This window comes from Manis javanica, chromosome 4 (assembly GCF_040802235.1).
Source record: "Manis javanica isolate MJ-LG chromosome 4, MJ_LKY, whole genome shotgun sequence".
Taxonomy (NCBI): Eukaryota; Metazoa; Chordata; class Mammalia; order Pholidota; family Manidae; genus Manis; species Manis javanica.
Window position 1 is genome coordinate 18,364,554 of NC_133159.1, and position 19,270 is coordinate 18,383,823.

Here is a 19,270-nt window from a genome sequence, read left to right on the forward strand (position 1 = left end):
CCTGGAAAAGGGAGTTCCGCCTAACAGGGAGTTGGGGAGGTGGCTGCTGCGGGAAACGGCGATGAGTCCCGGGCTCTGCAGCGGGGGAGAGGGCAGGAGGCGCCTGCTCCCTTCCAGGCCCGCCGAAGGCATGAGGTCACCTGGCACAGCGCCCGCAGCAGCTGCGAGGACGCGCCCGCGCTTTGGCGAGAGGCGGTGTCAGGCTCAGCCCCCGGGGCTTTCCCTCCCGCCCATCGAGAAGCGAGGTTATTAGCCCCGCCCACTACCCGGTCACACCCCCGAGCCTAGGTCACGCCCCCTCGGCTGTCCCTCGACGCCCGAGCCTCCATCCTCCTCCCTGGCTCCCGCCGACCCATTTCCTTCCTAGAGTCCGAGACACCCGGCCGTGGCCCCACCCCTCGGCCCCGCCCCTCGGCTTGAAGCGGCTCGGGCTGCCGCCGCCTCAGAGTCGCGCGCCGGGCGTGGGGCGGTGCTGAGGAGTCGAAGCTGAGGCGAGCTCCACGCCGGGACTGTCCAGCGAGGCGCAGCGCGGCCGGAGCCCGCAGCCCGAGCAGCTCCAGAGCAGCAGCCGCCGCCGCCGCCGCCGTCCGCGGAGCCCAGCCGAGCCGACCATGGCGCTGTCGATGCCGCTGAACGGGCTGAAGGAGGAGGACAAAGAGCCCATCATCGAGCTCTTCGTCAAGGTGAGCGCTCGTCGGCAGCCCCGCACCGCTGAGTTCCCGGCGCCCGCTGGGCGGCGGCGGGCGGCGTCCCTGGGCGCGGGGCGCCCCTCAGTGCTGCGCCCCCGCGCGGCGCGCGGCTCCCGGGGCTGAGCGCAGAGCTGCTCCCGCTCCCCCGGCCCATTGTCTCGGGCCCACCCGCGCCTTCCCGCCGCCCGGGCCGGGCGAGGGAGCGGGGGTGGGATCGCGACCCCAGAAGCCGGCACTCCGCGGCGGCGGGCTCCGGCGGACGCCCCGGGTCCGAGGGGGACGGGCTGCTCCCCGGCCGCCGAGCCCCCGGCCCCGGGGCGGGGCTGGGTCGCGTCCCTCCGCCCGGGCGCCCGGCCCCGGCCCCACCCCGTCCCCAGCCCTCCTAGTCCGTCCCCAGGGAGCCGAAGCGTCGAGCCAGTCGGGAGATGATGAGCGGAACTTCGTGGAGCGCTTTCTGAAAGAACAGTTCGCTTCTCGCTGCTATGAAACTGTAACTTTAATTTTCGATGCAAAAAAAGCAAATAAAAGCAGACATAACTGGGCCTTCGGAAAAGACCGAGATTCCCAGCTTGGGTTTTCCTGTCTTAGGTATTTTACCACCATCTGGTTTTCTTGTTTCTCAGACGCGGAGTGTTTTGTATGATGCAACATTTTGGCTGCTCCCCTCGGTGTTGCTGCCTCGGGAAGGACTGTGTGCGCCCTTTTGTTTTAAAAGAAAAACTGATGAGGGAAAGAATTCGTAACTTAACTGGGCTTTAAAGGGTTGATTTTCCCGCTGGTGTCGTCATTTTTTATATTTTGCAACTGCCTCATTTGTTTACAAATACTATGTCTACTACCCCTTTCCTGTTTTATTCTTTAAAATTCTTCATTTTAGCAAAGGAGAGTAGAAGTTACGAACATCTGGATCCAGCTGCCTCCCTCAAAAGTTCTGTGAAAGCTTTGAGATTCTCTTAGTCACTTAAGCAGGCTCATTCAGAGCTAGGCTCTGAACTGGAAAGTTACCCGGAATCTAGAACAATTTTGCTTGTTTTTTTGCTGAGTTTTTATTTTAAAGAAGGGGAGACATTGATGGGTGTGTTTGAGAGATGGAGAGAAGAAATGATCTTCAAGTGATGGCTACAAATGTTTTAGGGTTCTGTTTCAGTTACAACTTTTAGAAACATTTTTATTCAGGGACCTCAAACAGCAGACAGGTATAGAATGTCCAGAATATCTTCAGAGAGTCTCAGGTACTATGTATGGGTGGCAGATAGAGTACTTTGAGGTGCAGAGAATGTAGCAAGGAACCTGAAATAGGGGAAGAGGAGTGGAAGGCAGTGTAGAGGGAGAAGGGTGGGTCAGAGATGAGTTTTGATTTTGATCATTTACTGAAGTAGAAATAGGAAGGAATTTCCATAAACTTAAAAACAGTGTATTTACAAAAAATCTAAAAAAAAGATACTTAATTGTGAAACTTTAGAAGTAGCATTACATTTAGAATTAGATTAGGATACTCTATCCAGTATTGTATTGGTGATGCTAGCCAATATGGTAAGACAAGAAAAAGAAATGAAGTATAGGAATTAGGAAGAGAGAGAAGCTTAATGGCTTGCTTACTATTTAACCCTTCGATTAGAAGCAGAGGGGTGTGGTGCATTTTTCTCAAACTCTGTCACTTGCATACCCCTTCCCAGTTTTGCATATTTGTGTTGGATTGGTATTATTTACCAAATAAATACAGCTTGCTTTTTTAAAAACATAGCTTAGCCCTAAGCAATATCTGTGAAACTGTGGATTAGGTGTGGTGACTATTTCTTATATGCATAACTATTAAAATAAAAATTGTTTGTGAACCTAAAAGCATCCTGCTTACCACCAGTTGTCCTCTTTTCTCATGAGGCTTGGTGGTAGAGAACCAGGGGTTTAAGTCACAGTTTCTGTATTCACTGCCTGTGTTACCCTGGACAAGTTGTTTTCTGTCTCTGAGACTTATTTCCTGCATTTGTGAAATAAAGAGTTGAAATGTTTTCTGCTGCCCTGTTACTCAGCATGGTAAAACTTTGTAGTGATGTCAACCTGGGTAGTTGTTTCAGAGTTGGAAAAAAAAGAAAAAAGGGCCAGGTAAATTGTGGTAAAAGAGAATTCTTGCTTTCTTCTCAAAACCTGTGTAAGGGAAATGCAAATGGTGGGAAATACCCTTGTAAGTATAGTTATTTTGAAAGCACTGAGGGGCAGAGGCTGTGGTTTTCCAGTGTGGTGTGTTAATTGGTGTTAATTATTCTGCCAAATCTGAGGTTGTAGCCAAAAACTATTATGTACACTTAAAACACATGAGTGTAAAAGGATATTGAGCCTGTTTAGGTAGCTTTACATTTAAGAGAAATAGCTAACACCTTCCTAAATAGTGTGACTGGAACTCACAGCTACATTTCCTTCCTTGTGAGTATTGTTTTTGAAGTTGTCTAGCCAAGTGGCTCCCCATCACCTGTATAACAGCAGTTCTCTTTTTGTTTGTTTACACCAACGTCTGGAAGGCAGGACACCTTACAAAGACAGTGGGAATACCACAACAGTGGTAGTGCCCTCTTCCCTACCCTGAGGGGCCTGATAGGTGTATGTATTTTCATATACCATCCTCATTTGGGAACCACCAACCAATAGGGTGAGATTCAGACCCATTAGCAAGGGCATAAGGTCTCTTATAATCTGGCTGCTGCCTGTGTGTCTAATCCAATTGGTTTGTTTACTAATTATGTGTCGTGAGCCACATTACTTAAACCTTTGCCTCATCTGCACAGTTGGGATATTAATAGACCAACCTCATGGGAATAAATTAGTTGATATGTGTAACATGTAATAAACTTAGAACAGTTATCTGGGACACAGTAAGAAAGTAAATTTTCTATGTACATAGTTATATTTAAATGCCCCCTCTACTAGATAGACAGCAAGTTCTTAGAGGGTAAGGTCTGTATATTGTTCTGAGTGCTTGGAACATTACCAAATGTTTGCAAAGAGATTGTTTCCTTCTTTCCAAGCATTTTGCTGTTAAGACATGTTTTCTTGCTTTGGATTGGGAATTATTTACTTCAGTTCTGATGTTCTGAGTCTCAAACCTTGTTCCTTCCTTCAACTTTGCCTAGCCTCCAGCCTCCAAAGCCCCAGGTGGTTTTATCTTTCCACCTCCCTCCCAACCCGCATCATTATTTAGTACCTGTAGTCTTTTCATGTGTCTACCATATTTTCCATCAATGTTTCTCTTGGTTGTGTTCAGAATTTGGGAACCAAGATTTCTGTTTAGGTAAAAGTAAATATTAACTATTGAACTACAAAATGAGAGAAGTTGAAGAGAGACTGGGTTTTTGTTTTTATTTTGTTTTGTTTTGCTCATGTAAGCCCAATTCCTACTGACAGTGCTGCTTTCCCACCCAATACTGGTAGCTTTGGTATGATGTGATGGAATTTCTGATCTTGGCTGAGGAAGAATTTATTACTTTTGTAATCTTTGTACAGTTTATTACTTTTCTAGGCTGGAAGATGAACTTCTTGCTGTACTGTTTTGAACCAGTACAATCACTGTTGGCACTGTCTTTACTAAACTGTTAGGATGGGGGTGGTGGTTGCAAAAAGTTAATCTGGTATAAGAAGGCATAACACATAATAACTTTTCTTTTTAGCTATTTGGTGGCATTTCTAATGTGCATGGACCCTGGAAGCCAGACTGCTTGCCTTGAAGCTGGCTTCTAGTAGTGTGTCAGGCAAGTTTCTTAAATTCTCAGTGCCTCAAGTTTCCTGACCTCTAGTATTAGGTAATAGTAACAACAACTTTATAGGGTTCGTGAGAGGATTAACGGGCAATTTATGTGTATTGATTAGGGTAGTCTAAACTGCTGTAATAAATAATCCACCCTAAATAATGGTTCAAGCAAGATGGAAGTTTATTGTCTTTCTCACTTAGTGGTTCAGGGAGGGTGTTCTAGATGTTGCAATGGCTTTTCTCCTTAGAGTCGTTTGGAGCTATTTTTTCCAAACTTATTTTGTTTGGAAAACAAAGGTTTTCCAAGGTTGTTTCCAGCTTATTTTTACACCAACCGTGAGAGCATTGTCCTTCTTTGAGTTGTTAAGGTAGGTGGCTGAGAAGTCCTGGTTAGGGCCAGAGGGAGGTGGAGAATACAGAGAAAGTACACTTAACTTCAGGGCCCTAGCCCAGAAGTTCTGCTTGTCACTTCCTTTCCTCATTCCCCTGGGGGAACTTGATCTCATGGATTGATCTAACTGCAAGGAAGGCTGGGGAATAATCGCCGTCTTAGGAATGTTGGTAGGGACACAGTAAACACTTATTTTTGTTGTTGGTGATAGTATATTATTATTTAATTAATGTGGGCTTCATTTATAGGATTCAGGGGATTCTGTAAACCATCGAAATTCTATGTGAGTCTTTATTTTTCTGGCGATTCTTAACTCAAGGGTTAAGACCCATTGTTCTAAAAAAGTAAATGGTGGAATCCTAATTGTCAAGCATAACTCATGTAAGCAAAGTATAGAAGAAAGGTTTGGGCTAGGTGATCATTAAGATCCCTTCCATCTGATTATCTGTGACTTAAAGCATTTATTGGTATGGACTAAGTACCTAATACTGAGTTAGGTGCTATGGAAGATATTAGAAATTATTTAACATTTCCTATCTTTAGGTTTATAAATTTTGTATTGTCGGTTTTATTCCTAATAAAATGGCACATATTTAGCAAGTCAAGTGTGGTTCACATTGCGTTGGGCTGAGGGATAATAAGGGGAAAGATGGAGGTAGGTTTGAACTTGATCTTAAAAAAGTGGGTGGATAGGTGGTTTGGGGAATAGCCAGGAATGGGAATGTTAGTTTTGACATCATTTGTGATCTCCTCATGCAGGAAACAAGATAGATTGATACTTTTGAACGAAAAAGGAACCAGGAATGATTCAAATCCATAGTGCCAGGGAGAGAGATTATTTAAAAGTTGAGATGAGACTTTTTATTAAAACTTAGGTTTGTGCTAGTACATAGAATTTTCCTAGCCGTGTCTTTTCTCCCAACACTTCCCTTTTTTTGGATTGCTGTCTGTCTAGCATTTTCCCAGTGACATTTGGGAAGGTGCAAATGGATCATACAGATGAGCAAACTCTTCAACTGTTTTGCCAGTGTAAAGTGGGAGTTCTCTGTATTTTGTTTCAAGGGCAATTTTCAACCTTTTTTTTTAAAACACAGACAAATGAAATAAATTTTCTACAGGAAATGATGCTTAGAACTTTGCTCTAATAATTGAATAAAAATGAACTCAACGTCAAGACAGTGTTACCTTGGACCTACGTGGTTTGTCATTCATTTGAGGTTTCCAGAGGGGAAAATTTAGGAGCTAGAAATGAATGTAAAATGTAAAGTTAAAGGGAACTCTATTCTTGTTACATGTTGTCTGAGCTATTTCTGAAGACAACAGTGCTACTCTTGGCAAAGGCTAAGGTGACAGTTTCAGTTAACTTGTAAAATTTTGACAGAATGAAACCCAAAATGGGGAAGAGACAGGAGGTTTCTGAGCCAAGAGGCCAGAAAACAGGAGAATGCTAACATGGAATGAATAATAATAAGGAGGCAATGGGGAGGACCTGGCTGTCACTAAAAGTTAAAAGTTGGTTTGGAAGGTTGCTTACAGAGGTGCATGGAAACCAGTAAAAGGATTTCAAGCAAGACTTTCCCACTTCCTGTTTCATTAGGGCTGTGGAGCCTCAGGGTTCTGATATCTCCTGAGTAGGGAATTAGTGAGTCCATAAAAGGGAAATATGTTAGGCAGGATGGAAAGTGTGGTTAAGGCATTAATTATGATTTTGATCAAAGTAGGAGGGTAAGTTAGGATGGGTTTACCCATTTTTAGAGGCTCTTGTAGAGAATGGAATGGGAACTTCTGAAGGAAAATAACATTTAGGTCATGACTACAAACCATCCAAGTATGACTGAACAGAAATCTACATTTAATTCAGGGCATCAGTTTTTGAATTCTCTTGGAACTCTTAATCCTGTTGTCTTTTTTAAGACTTGGCTTTTATCCTCAGTGCTCAGTCCCAAGTATCAGTATAAGGAATATCAATTAGCCTTGCTTGGTTTCTGTTTTTTTTTCCCTTTATTTAAAACTAGGAAACTGTATTAGTTTATTGGATTTCTTAAAATTTTTTTTGTGTCTCTATTATAGGCTTTAGATGTGTGGTTACCATAAGGTTCATCGATAGTTTCCTAAATATGTGACAGTCTGTATTAAGTTGATGATTGCTCTGTTTCAAACACAATCTAAAAGTACTACTTTTTTGTTCTTCCTCCTTCTCCTCTACACTTTATGTATTAGATGTTATAATCTGCATTTTTTGTGTATCCCTTGACTGATTTTGTGTATAGTTTGGTTTACTACTTCTGTTCTGTTTTAATTTCATACTTGCTTGGTAAGTAATTAGTCTTCCACCTTTACTGTGAGTTTATTTTCACTGGTGAAAATATTTAAGCTTAAGAACATTTCCATCTACGGAAGTCCTATTAACATATCCTGTAATGTTGGTTTAGTGGTGGTGAATTCTTTCAGCCTTCGTTTATCTGGGAAATGAGACTGCATTAGGACTAGGAGTATCTTAAATATTAATGGTTAATGTTTTGAAGAAGTAACAATATTAAGAGTCAGAGCCAGGTATTAACCTCAGAGTTCATCATGCATACATTTTGTTTCAAATATATATATATATATATTTTTGCTTTTCTTGAAGCTGAAATTCCGCGTGACTCTAAACAGGGAGTATAATAAAATTATTCCAACTTTATATGTGAAATAATTCATTCTTATGAAAAGGATTTAGTTTTCATTATCATAGAATTGTTTAATCAATCATCTGTAATAATTTAGGTATTGAATTTTACCACCATGCAGCATAACTATTTATTTGTATGTGTGAGAGAAGAAAAAAAAAGATAATCTGAACAAAAATTGGAATACAAAAGCCAACAATTATATGAAAGCTGAGGTAATTAAAAACTTCTGAAGATATGTGAGTTCTCTGCCTGTTTTATTCAAACATCCTGTTTAAAGCAAACGTCCAGTTACTTTATTTTGGAGATAGAGACCAGGTGGTAGGTTATTAATGTGAAAGTTCATTAAAAACTGAAGACAAACAAATCAGGCTGTTGTGTCACTTAGGAAAATGGAAGAGTGGCCATGACAGCAGACTACATAGATCAATTGGGAGAAAAACAAGATGGTTGGACTTAAGAAATGAAGTTTTGGCCTTGACCATACTTATTATGTCCAAGACTGAATTGAAAATTTTTCAAAGACATAAACTTTTGAAGAGTGCATAGTTTTATATTGATCACATTTGCAGCATAGTTTAGTTAACACAGGAATCCAGAATTTTGGTTTAAAAATGTTTAGGATTTGATTCTTCACTAAATCATGTAAAAACTGTTGCTAGCCATCAATAACTCACACTTTATTTACATTTTCTGAATGTCAGCAGGACCCTTAATTACAAATATAATATTTTTTACTGACTTAGCATAAGTAGTATCTAACCTTTGTTGGTTTTAGTTTACATATTGGCCCTAAATTTGAAAAGTAATGTTATTTCCTTTCTGCTTTCTAGTATATTCACTTGTATGTATTAGCTCTTGTAAAAAAATTTTTTCCCAATTATACAAATGACATGTGTTTGTTTACTTATTTTTATTGAAGTATCATTGATATACAGTCTTATGTTGGTTTCAAATATACAACACATGGGTTCAGCATTTACCCATATTATCAAGTCCTCATCCCCTCCAGCGCAGTCAGTGTCCATCAACATAGTAAGATGTTACAGAATCATTAACTGTATTCTCTGTGCTGTACTACTGTCCCCATGACCAACCTATATTGTGATTGTGAATTATTGTGTCCCTCCCTTGTTCCCCTTCCCACTCCCTTTTGTTAACCACTAGTCCCTTCTTGGTGTCTATGAGTCTACTGCTATTTTGTTCCTTCTGTTTTACTTTGTTTCTATACTCCACAAATAATGAAATCATTTGGTATTTGTCTTTCTCTGCCTTGCTTATTTCACTGAGCATAATACCATCTAGATCCATCCATGTTGTTGCAAATGGCAGGATTTCTTTTCGTTTTATGGCTGAATAATATATCATTGTGCATATGTGCCACATTCATTTATTGATGGACACTTAGGTTGCTTCCATATCTTGGCTATTATAAGTAGGGCAGAGATAAACAGGGGTGCATATGTCTTTTCGAATCTGGGATCTTGTTTTCTTTAGGTAGGTTCCTAGGAATGGAATTACTGGGTCAAATGGTATTTCTATTTTTAGTTTTTTGAGGAACTTCCCTATTACTTTCCACAACGGTTACACCAATTTACATGCCCACCAATAGGGCAGTAGGGTTCCCCTTTCTCTACATCCCTGCCAGCATTTGTTGCTTTTTGTCTTCTGGATAGTGGCCATCCTAACTGGTGTGAGGTGATATCTCATTGTGGTCAAACCACATGTGTTTATTGTAGGCAGCTTAGCAAACACAGGAAAGCAAGGCATAAAAATTACTAATAACACCTCCTTCTATAAATGGTGTTTTTATTTTGTTATATGTGATAGTCTTATTCATAAACTTGCATGAATTATTGAGAGTTTATGTATAATAGTGTTCTTCATGATAGAATACTTGGATGAATGAAAAATGAGGGTCAATTTAACATGTAAATGTATTGAATTAAGTAGGTTTAAGAAAAATTGACTTTATTTAGTTTTTTTCAAAGAAACTCAGATCGTATGTGGATTTATCTTCCTAATGGCACTAAAAGAGAACTTACCCTATTTGATCTTTGATGGAAGAAAGCAAGCTTTTATGTTGTGAATTTCCAACACCTAGAATTGTTCATAAAATAGATACCGATTAAATGGTTTGAAGGAAGGTTCTCCCTTTGTGCTCTTTAGAAAAATATGTTCTGAAAATCCAAATTATGTTTCACTGTTAGTTTTCCCCTTCAACATCTATGCGGTAGGTAAGGTGTAACCATTTTATAGTTGGAGGACGTAAGATACAGTCTTTGCCAGGACAATCAAGCACAGTATGGGCATACTTATTTTATAGTGATCCTCAGATAATGCATTTTATACAAATTGAAGGTTTGTGGCAACCCCTCATCAAGGAAGTCTGTTGGCACCATTTTCCAACAATATTTGTAACGGTGATCTGTGATCAGTGATCTTTGATACTACTACCATAACTGTTTTGGAGCACAACCCCTATAAAATGGCGAACTTATTTGATAAATGTTGTGTATGTTCTGATTGCTCCAGTGACTGGCCTTTGCCTCGGCTCTGTCCCTCTCCTTGGGCCTCTCTATTTCCTAAGACACAATAGTCTTTAAATTAGGTCAGTTAATTATGATGGCCTCTAAATGTCCAAATGAAAGAAGAAGTGGCATGTTCTCTCACTTTAAATTAAAAGCTAGAAGTTTTTAAGCTTAGTGGGGAAGGCATGTCGAAAGCTAACACAGGCTGAAAGCTAGGCCTCTTGTGCCAACAACCAAGCTGTGAATGCAAAGGAAAAATTGTTGAAGGAAATGAAAAGTGCTACGCCAGTGAAAACACAAATGATAAGAAAGCTAAACAACCTTATTGAAGACACAGAGAAACTTTTACTGGTCTGGATAGAAGATCATATTAGCCACAACATTTCCTTAAGTCAAAGCTAATCCAGAGCAAGACCCTAACTGTGTTCAATTCTATGAAAGCTGATAGAGGTGAGGAAGCTGCAGAAAAGTTGGGAGCAAGCAGAGGTTGGTTCATGAGGTTTAAGTAAAGAAGCCCATGTCTGTAACAGAAAAGGGCAAGGTGAAGCAGCAAGTCTGACGTAGATGCTGCAGCAAGTTATCCAGAAGATCTAGCTGAGATAATTAGTGAAGGTAGCTGCGCTACACAATAGATTGTCAGTGTAGATGAAATAGCCTTATACTGGAAGAAGATGCCATCTAGGACTTGGCATAGCTAGAGAGGAGAAGTCAGTACCTGGCTTCAAAACTTCAGAGGACCGGCTGACTCTCATTAGTGGTTGATGCAACTGGTGACTCTGAGTTGAAGCCAGTGCTTATTGACCTTCTAAAAATCCTAGGGCCTTTACGAATTGTGCTAAATCTACTCTATGTTCTATAAATGGAACGACAAAACTTGGGTGACAGCACATCTGTTAACAACATAGTTAACTGAATATCTTAAGCCCACTTTTGAGACTTGTTGAGAAATAAAGATTCCTTTCAAAATATTACTGCTCACAGACGATGCACCTGATCACCCAAGAACTCTGATGGAAATGAGCAATGTGATTAATGTTTTCGTCTGTTATCACCCATTCTGCAGTCCACGGATTAAGGAGTAATTTCAACTTTCAGGTCTCATTATGTAAGAAATACATTTTGTAAGGCTATATCTGCTATAGACAATGGTTCCTCTGATGGATCTGGGAAAAGTAAATTTTAAACCTTCTGGAAAGGATTCTTCATTCAGATGCCATTAAGAACACTCATGATTCATGGGAAGAACTCAAAATATCAACATTAACAGAAATTTGGAAGAAGATTCCAACCCTCATGGATGACTTTTAGGTGTTCAAGACTTAAGTAGAAGTAATTGCAGATGAGGTAGAAATAGCAAGAAAGCCAGAATTAAAAGTGGAGCCTGAAGATATGACTGAATTGCTACAATCTCATGATACAACTTTAATAGAGAGGAGTTGCTTCTTGTGGATGAGCAAAGAAAGTGGTTTTTTGAAATGCAGTCTACTCCTGGTGCTGTGAGGACTGCTGAAATGACAACAAAGAATTTAGAATATTGCATAAACTTAGTTGATAAGATAGTGGCAGGATTTGAAAGGACTGACTCCAGTTCTGAAAAGTTCTCCTGCGGGTAAAGTGCTATCAAGCAGCATTGAATGCTACAGAGAAATCGTTCCTGAAAGGAAGAGTCAATCGATGCAGAAAACTTACTCATCTTATTTTAGGAAATTACCACAGCCATCCCAACCTTCAGCAACTACCACCCTGATCAGCACTAAAGTATTTTTAAACTAACCTATGTGCATTGTGTTCTTTAGACATAAAGCTGTTGCATACCTAGTAGACTACAGTCCACTATGTTTATAGTGTAAACATAAGTTTTATATGCATTGGGAAACCAAAAAATTCATTTGACTCTCTTTATTGCAGTATTTGTTTTATTGTGGTGGTCTGGAACTGAACCTGCAATATCTCTGAGGTATATCTGTATAGGGATCTTAATAGAAGTAGACATTGAGTACTTTCCATGTCCTAAGTGCTAGAGAGATAAAAGAATATGGGTAAGTCCCTTGTTTTCAAGGAGCTCACAGTCAGAAGGTGAGTAAGTGAGCTATGATTGCTGATGGCTTTTTCCTATATAGTACAGTGACTTTCTGTCTTGTGCTTTTTAAAATCCAGTTGAATTAAGACCGTAAAAAATGATTTACGTGGTAGCCAAATGACATAACTGACTTAAAGATGAGTGAAATGTTTATGTTGTATGCTAACAGATGAAGCATAGTTAGTATTACTGAATTTACTAAGTATGGTATATTAGTTTAAGAAACTTTCATCTTTTCCCTCAATAATTAGTTGTGTGTTAATATTCTATAATTTTAATATATCTAAAATAAAATTGATACTTCTTGCTTCAAATATTAAATAGATCCTCTAGTTGCTCATTGAATTAGATATGAACTCCTTGATCTGGTACTCAGAGTTGAAAGAACTCTGATCCCAACTTGTGTTTCCAGTCTTACCCCCACTGCAGCTGCAACTTTACTTCATGTTCTGACTAGACTGGTTCTGAACATGCCCTGCACATCTCTGCCTTAATTGAAGATCTTTACTGGTGTTTCCTTCCTTTGAAATATCTATGGCTTCTCTAACCTCTTCCCCACCTCCAGTTCTGCCTGCCAAAGTAGTATTTGTTCTTCTTTCATTCATCATTCAACAAATATTGAGGTACTCTTCTAGTGGCTTGGATATATCACTGAGCATTATGGCATTCATATTTCACTTGAGGGAGGCAAACAATAAATGAATGTCTTCTAGTAATAAGTGCTATGAAGAAAGTGAGGTAGGGTAACAAGTATAGAGAATGATGGGGGTGCAATTTTTGATTTAATGGAACATTCTGGTAGCCTTACAGAAAGTAGTATATATAGGCAAGGGAAGAAGCTCTTTCGTAATTCAAAGCAGGAGGTTATAGAGTCTTGGACTAAGGTGAGAAGTAGTCTGATTCTAGATATATTTAGATGGAGAAAACAGGATTTTCTAAGGATTGGATATGGAATATGAGAGAAAGAGGAGTTAAAGATGATTGAGATTTTTGTTCTGAACAACTAGGATGATGGAGTTGCCATTAGTTGAGATGGAGAAGTCTGTGGGAAAGAGCTGATTTTAATGGGGAGGAGATCAGGAATTAAGTTTTTGACATGTTAAAGAAATACACAAAGACAGTATATAATAAAGGACAAGAATAGAGTGTCTTGAGAAACAGTGACAGGAAACCCAGTTGAGATGGAAGCTGAGGGGAGGCCTCTGAGAAATAACATGAATAGTAATTAGAAGAATGAGGGGAAGAGCATTTAAGCTGGAGGAATTGGTACATGTAAAGGCTGGAAATATTCAACAAATTCAGAGTGTAACTGGAATAGAGGGTACAAAAGTGAGGTGTAGAGTGAGGAATAGATGGGCTACATCATGGAGGTCCTTGTATATCATGTGAATTTTATCCTTAGTAAAAAGAGCGGTTCTTAAAAGGATTTAAGGAAGGGAGTGCCGTGGTTCAATTTGCATTTTAAAATGAATGGTCTTCCACTCTGTAGAAAATGAATTGAAGAGAGGCAAGAATGGAAATAAGGAAAACCACTTAGAGGCCATTGCAATTGAGAAGGAGGTGATGGTGGCTTGGAGTAGGATGGAGAGAAGGGAATGGATTTGAGATAAATTTTGGAGGTGGAGTCAGGAAAATACTGAAAGAGTTGTGTGAGAGAGAGATGTGAGATATGACTTAGCTTTCTAATTAGAATCACTGGCTGATAGAAATGTCTTTTACTGAGGTGAAGGAAGAGCAGACAATGTTCAGTTTTTGACTTGTTGAGTTTGAGATGACCGAAATGTCAGTGGAGATGTTTAGTAGAAAGTCGGATATACAAATCTGATGCTCAGAAAGAAGTCTAGGCAGGGTAGATATATACATAGGTGAGTAAATGTATATACACATAGATATTTATGCATGCTGGAGAGCTGGAGAGAGAAAGGAATATGGGTAGATTCCTTGTCTTCAAGAATCTCACAGTATAACCTAATAAATGGACAGTCAGAAGGTGGGTAATGAGCTGTATTATATATGATACTTAGGTGTCAAACTGTGTGAAATCATTCAATGGATGAATGAAAAGTAGGAACATGCCCAGGACCAAGTTCTGTGTAACTGTCAATACTTAGGAGATGTGTAATAGAGGAGAAGCTGGAAAAAGAGAACAAGGAGGATTGCAATAGAGCAGTAGTGGGAAGAGGAAAACTAAGAGAAGGAGGGAGGTACCAAAGAAGCTAGGAGAGGTTTTTTAGGAGGGATGACCACTTGTGTCAAGTACGATGAATGAATATTTAATTTTTCAGCCTGGAAGTCACTGGCTGCATAGTAACAGCTCTTGTGGAATGGTGGTGGGGAAGCCGTAATAGAGTGGGTAGAAGAATGAATAGGAAGTAAGAGAGTAGAGTTAATGTGTAAATCCAGTGCTAACGAGAAACTGAGCTATGTAGAAACTGGGTTTTGGTAGGTGGAAGGGGATACATGTCAAGGGAAGGCATTTTTTTTTAAATTATGAACCATGAGAGCTATACTGTCAGAAGGAGCATTATACACCATCATGTTGGAGGGGAAAATATTCCTGTGAGACTCATCATAATTCACTGACTAGGAGGCCTTCTTCACTGCTAGGAAGATGTATATGTGGTTTGTATGTAATTAGAATAGATGCTTATTCCTACTGACCTCTTTTTCTGTTTCATTTTTCAAATGCAAGAGGTAGAAGAAATATATAGAAAAGTAATTTTGTACTTAGTTGAAATAATACAAGCATTAATGGGGTGCTTCTTGTATTAACTCATTCGATTGTTCTTCAGTAAGATGTTTGCTGAAGGAATAGACAGAAGCATTTTTCCCTTCCCTTTGCATATGGTTGATTCCAGAGGAGGCTGGTAGGAAAAGAAGAAATAAAATATATGATTGGGGAAAAGCAAATGCTTATTAAGTTCATGGAAATCTTCAAATAAGAAGCCAGAGAAATAGACCGAGAATATGATGCAAATCACTGGGCTCAGTTCATTCGCTCTTTTGATTTAGTGCCTCAAAGTGACTCTTTAGATTGAAATGAACAGATTTACTTTCTTTCTTGCAAATAAAAAGAGCAAAGAGATAGTCCATGACTTCTCTGGCCCTGAGTATGTGGCTTGACAGCCAATGGGATGAAGAGTTGCAGTCATTCAGATGACTCAGCAGGGACCTATCTCTGTGCTAGATTATAGTGTTGCCTCCATATTGCTTGTAAAGGTTCCTTTGTAATATTTGAGATCTGAGATCCCAAAGTCAGAGCCAGGGGATGAATGCTGACTTGAAGTATCATTTGTATGCCCTATATAGGCAATAAATAGTCTATTTCAGAGTTGAAGTTGGTTAGAATTAATATTTCAAGTAGACCATTGAGTTGTCATTTGGGAGACTGGCTCTTTGTGTTATGTTATCATAGTGTAGTGGTTAAGAGCATAGTCTCTGGAGCCATGTAGACTGTTTCAATCCTAGTTTTACCTTTCCCTAGTTTAGTGTCTCCACTGGGGTAAATAGTATCTACCTCTCGGGCTTTTTAAAAGAGTTAGTATAAGGAAAGCACTCAACCATCTGACACGTAGTAAGCACTGTTTGCTTATTATTCCGCAGGTGTTTTGGAATGCTGCATTAAGACTGAATTGACCCATGGTTAGTTTATATGTTCAGTATACATGGTTTCAGCCCCCAGGGCGTTATTAAGAGAAGCATTTGCCAGGATGCCACTTTCCAGTCTTTATCAGAAGAGCAGGTTTAGTCTAGAAAAATCCCAAGATCAGACTTGAACTTACTCCTGCATTAACTTCAGTGAACCGTGATCTTGTTGACTTACTAGGTAACTAAAGAACAGTCTGATTGGACTCTGCCATCTTAGACCATCTGCCTCAGCCACCCTTTCTAGATTTGTAACTAAACCCCAGGGTCCATTATTAGTGAGAGTGTTTTTCTTTTTTCTTTGCTTCTCCTCCTCCACCTCCTCCTCCTTTGTTTTTCTGGTGACAGAATAAAAGAAGTAAAGAGGAATAATCTATGGCATATAGGATCTAGCGGCTCTGTAGAATTACTTCTTAATTATGGATTTTGGCATATATATATTTCATTTAGCTCCCTATGCTGCTACATTTCACTATTGCGATTTTATGGTATTCACTTATAAAGTTGAACTGATCATATATTAACTGGCATTTACCTAATGCTTTCTTTAGGGGAAATACAGGACATGCTTAAGAGAGATTAGGTTGTACCTATTTGATTTATAGCAGAAGAAATTGAGCTAGCGTAGAGTAACAGGTTTTAAGTTGAGTAATTTTTAAGGGCTAAGGGCAGAAAGAATTGAAGTCTCCTAATTCTTAATTTATTTCTAGATAGACCCTGTGATTGTTTTTCTTTTAAAAAATTTTTTTCACAGTATGCTACAGTGATAAAATTTTAAAACAGCATGACTGTCAATTATACATAATGGAAAGATCATAAAGTGACTTTAACATCCTTTGTTTTATAATGTTATAAGCTTCTTGAAGCTACTTTATTCCTATATAACATGGAGTGCACTGATACACAAAAATGAGCAGTAGGTATTTGTTTTTCTGTTTAAGTCAGGTGAATAGTCATAAGGTAATAGATAGCACTGACTGCTAATGATGGTCCAGGTACAGTGTGCCAAGCTCTTTACATATGTTAGCTAATTTAATCCTCATATAAATTCTGAAATACATACTATCAGTACTGTTACACACTAGGCTTAGAGAGGTCATTGCATGTGTGTAGTCTCAGGGCCAGTAAGTATCAGTACTGGGATTTGTACTAAGGTCTTTGTCAGCCAGAGCATGACTCTTAACGCCTAAAAGCTTTTTTTGTTTGTTTATATTCTTTTTCTCTGTTTGAAACTTGAATTTTTGCCTAACAGAGTATTTGTTGTTTTATTCACACTGAAAAACAAAAAATTCTGAGAATGTTTAAGGTAATTTCTAAAACATACAACTGGAGAGTCTGATGGTTCTTTAAATGAATTTGGTTGCTTTCAGTTTTCTTGCTTAAATTTGAAAGGAAACAGTAAAATTTCCATTACCTCACCTCTGTGCATTTTTGGGTTCTGGTTAATTAGTACTTTGTAAAGTTCTTTAAAGGAGTTATTTATAAACTCGTTAAGGCACTTGACTTGAACATCACATATTTGATTTTAGGATTGTTTTCCAATTTTGAAGCATTAAAGCAGTCTAAGTTTAGCAAAAATAATATTCTAAATTATTAATATTTTTCTCTGTTTTTTTTTTTAAACCTCTCCCTTCAGAGGAGCCTACACTAATCTTTGCATTGTTGATAGAAAAAAAGCAAGGAAGTTTCTTTTTGTGGAGAGAGGAAATGGCTGTTAGTTCGGGACTTTATCCATATTAGGTATAAACTAAATATAGACATGTAATCCAGGAGTGAAGTCACATTTATAAAGTTTCTTAAGGAGAGCTAATGAGACCAGCCAGTGCTTTTTTTGGATCTGGTTTTGTTTTGTTTTTTGTTTGTTTTATTCTGTTTTTTAACTTTGGGCTCACTTAAGCCGTTACCAAATTAGTCCTATGGTCTGCCTTCCTTTGTCCCTTAAAAAACAAAAACAAAAAATTCACAAACCATTTACAAGGAATCTTTCTTTAAAACAAACACACAAATAAAAAAAATTCTGTTTTGTGTATAAAGAATAGTTGCTTATGCCTCTTTTTGAGGGAGGTTGTAAATGTTAGTTTCTTTAGTTTCTCGACCCTGTTGTCATTTTCCTATCACCAGTTCTTCTCTTCTATTTTTTTTCTCTCTCTCTCTCTTTTTTTTCTTTTGGTGGTTTTATCCGTCTTTTTCACACATATTTTTTGCGGTGAAGCTAGACTCTCGTCTTGTGTAAGGGACATCTGTTTTACTTAGTATTTTCTTGGTTTATTCATTTTTTTACCATTAAGGCAGGTCTCATTGTGGCCAAGTTGGTTATGGATATAGGGTTATAGATAAAATAGAATGAAGGAATAAATCTCCTGTTTCTGGCCAAAGCACATATTGTTCTCAAAGAAGGACTTTTAAAAGTCCCCACAAGCATTCTTAACTCACAATAACTGTTTTCAACCTTCGTCCTGCTTTTTGGAGCCTTTTGCAAGTGTGCCAAAAACATTCAGGCACTTAGGAATGTACTAAACTTCCAAAGAGAAGAATGATACACCTTTATGGCATATTTTATTAGAAATATTTTGGTATATAACTGACTTTGTAAAGTTTAGCTTAACATTTCATTTCAAGGGTTTTAATTTTATTTTTTTTATTAAAGTATCACTGATATACACTCCTATGAAGGTTTCACAAGAAAAACAATGTAGTTATTACATTCACCATTATTATCGAATCCCTCCCCATACCCGATTGCAGTCACTGTCCATCAGTGTAGTAAGATGCCACAGAGTCCCTATTTGTTTTCTCTAAGCTACACTGTCTTCCCTGTGATCCACATACACACCAAGTGCACCAATCATGATACCCCACAATCCCCTACTCCCTACCCACCCTTTCCCATCCCTCCCCTTTGGTAACCACTAGTTCCTTCTTGGAGTCTGTAAGTCTGCTGATATTTTGTTCCTTCAGTTTTGCTTCATTGTTATACTCTGCAAATGAGGGAAATCATTTGGTATTTGTCTTTCTCTGCAAGACTTACTTCACTGAGCATAATACCCTCTTGCTCCATCCATGTTGTTGCAAATTGTAGGATTTGTTTCTTTCTTATGGCTGCATAGTATTCCATTGTGTATATGTACCACATCTTTATCCATTCATCTACTAATGGACACTTAGGTTGCTTCTGTATCTTGGCTATTGTAAATAGTGCTGCGATAAACATAGGGGTGCATATGTCTTTTTGAATCTGAGAACTTGTTTTCTTTGGGTAAATTCCTAGGAGTGGAATTCCGGGTCAAATGGTATTTCTAGTTTTTTGAGGAACGTCCATATTGCTTTCCACAATTGTTGAACCAATTTACATTCCCACCAGCAGTGTAGAAGGGTTCCTCTTTCTCTGCATCCTTGCCAGCATTTGTTGTTCCTAGTCTTTTCTATGTTGACCATCGTAACTGGTGTGAGGTGGTATCATTTCAAGGGTTTTAGTTCATGAAACCAAATAGTTTAGATATCTTCTGAATCCTTTTCTGATCCTGTT

The 19,270-nt window shown here is 39.0% G+C and overlaps 1 protein-coding gene across 1 annotated transcript in view; it reads left to right on the top strand.

Moving 5' to 3' along the window:
* The first annotated feature begins 398 nt into the window (after positions 1–398).
* CLIC4 (chloride intracellular channel 4) overlaps positions 399–19,270 on the top strand; it is a 65,608-nt gene continuing 46,736 nt past the window's right edge. Inside the window, exon 1 of the mRNA XM_037017851.2 lies at positions 399–683. Coding sequence (XP_036873746.1) covers positions 612–683 — 72 coding nt within the window. The 5' untranslated portion in view covers positions 399–611. The remainder of the gene's footprint in view (positions 684–19,270) is intronic.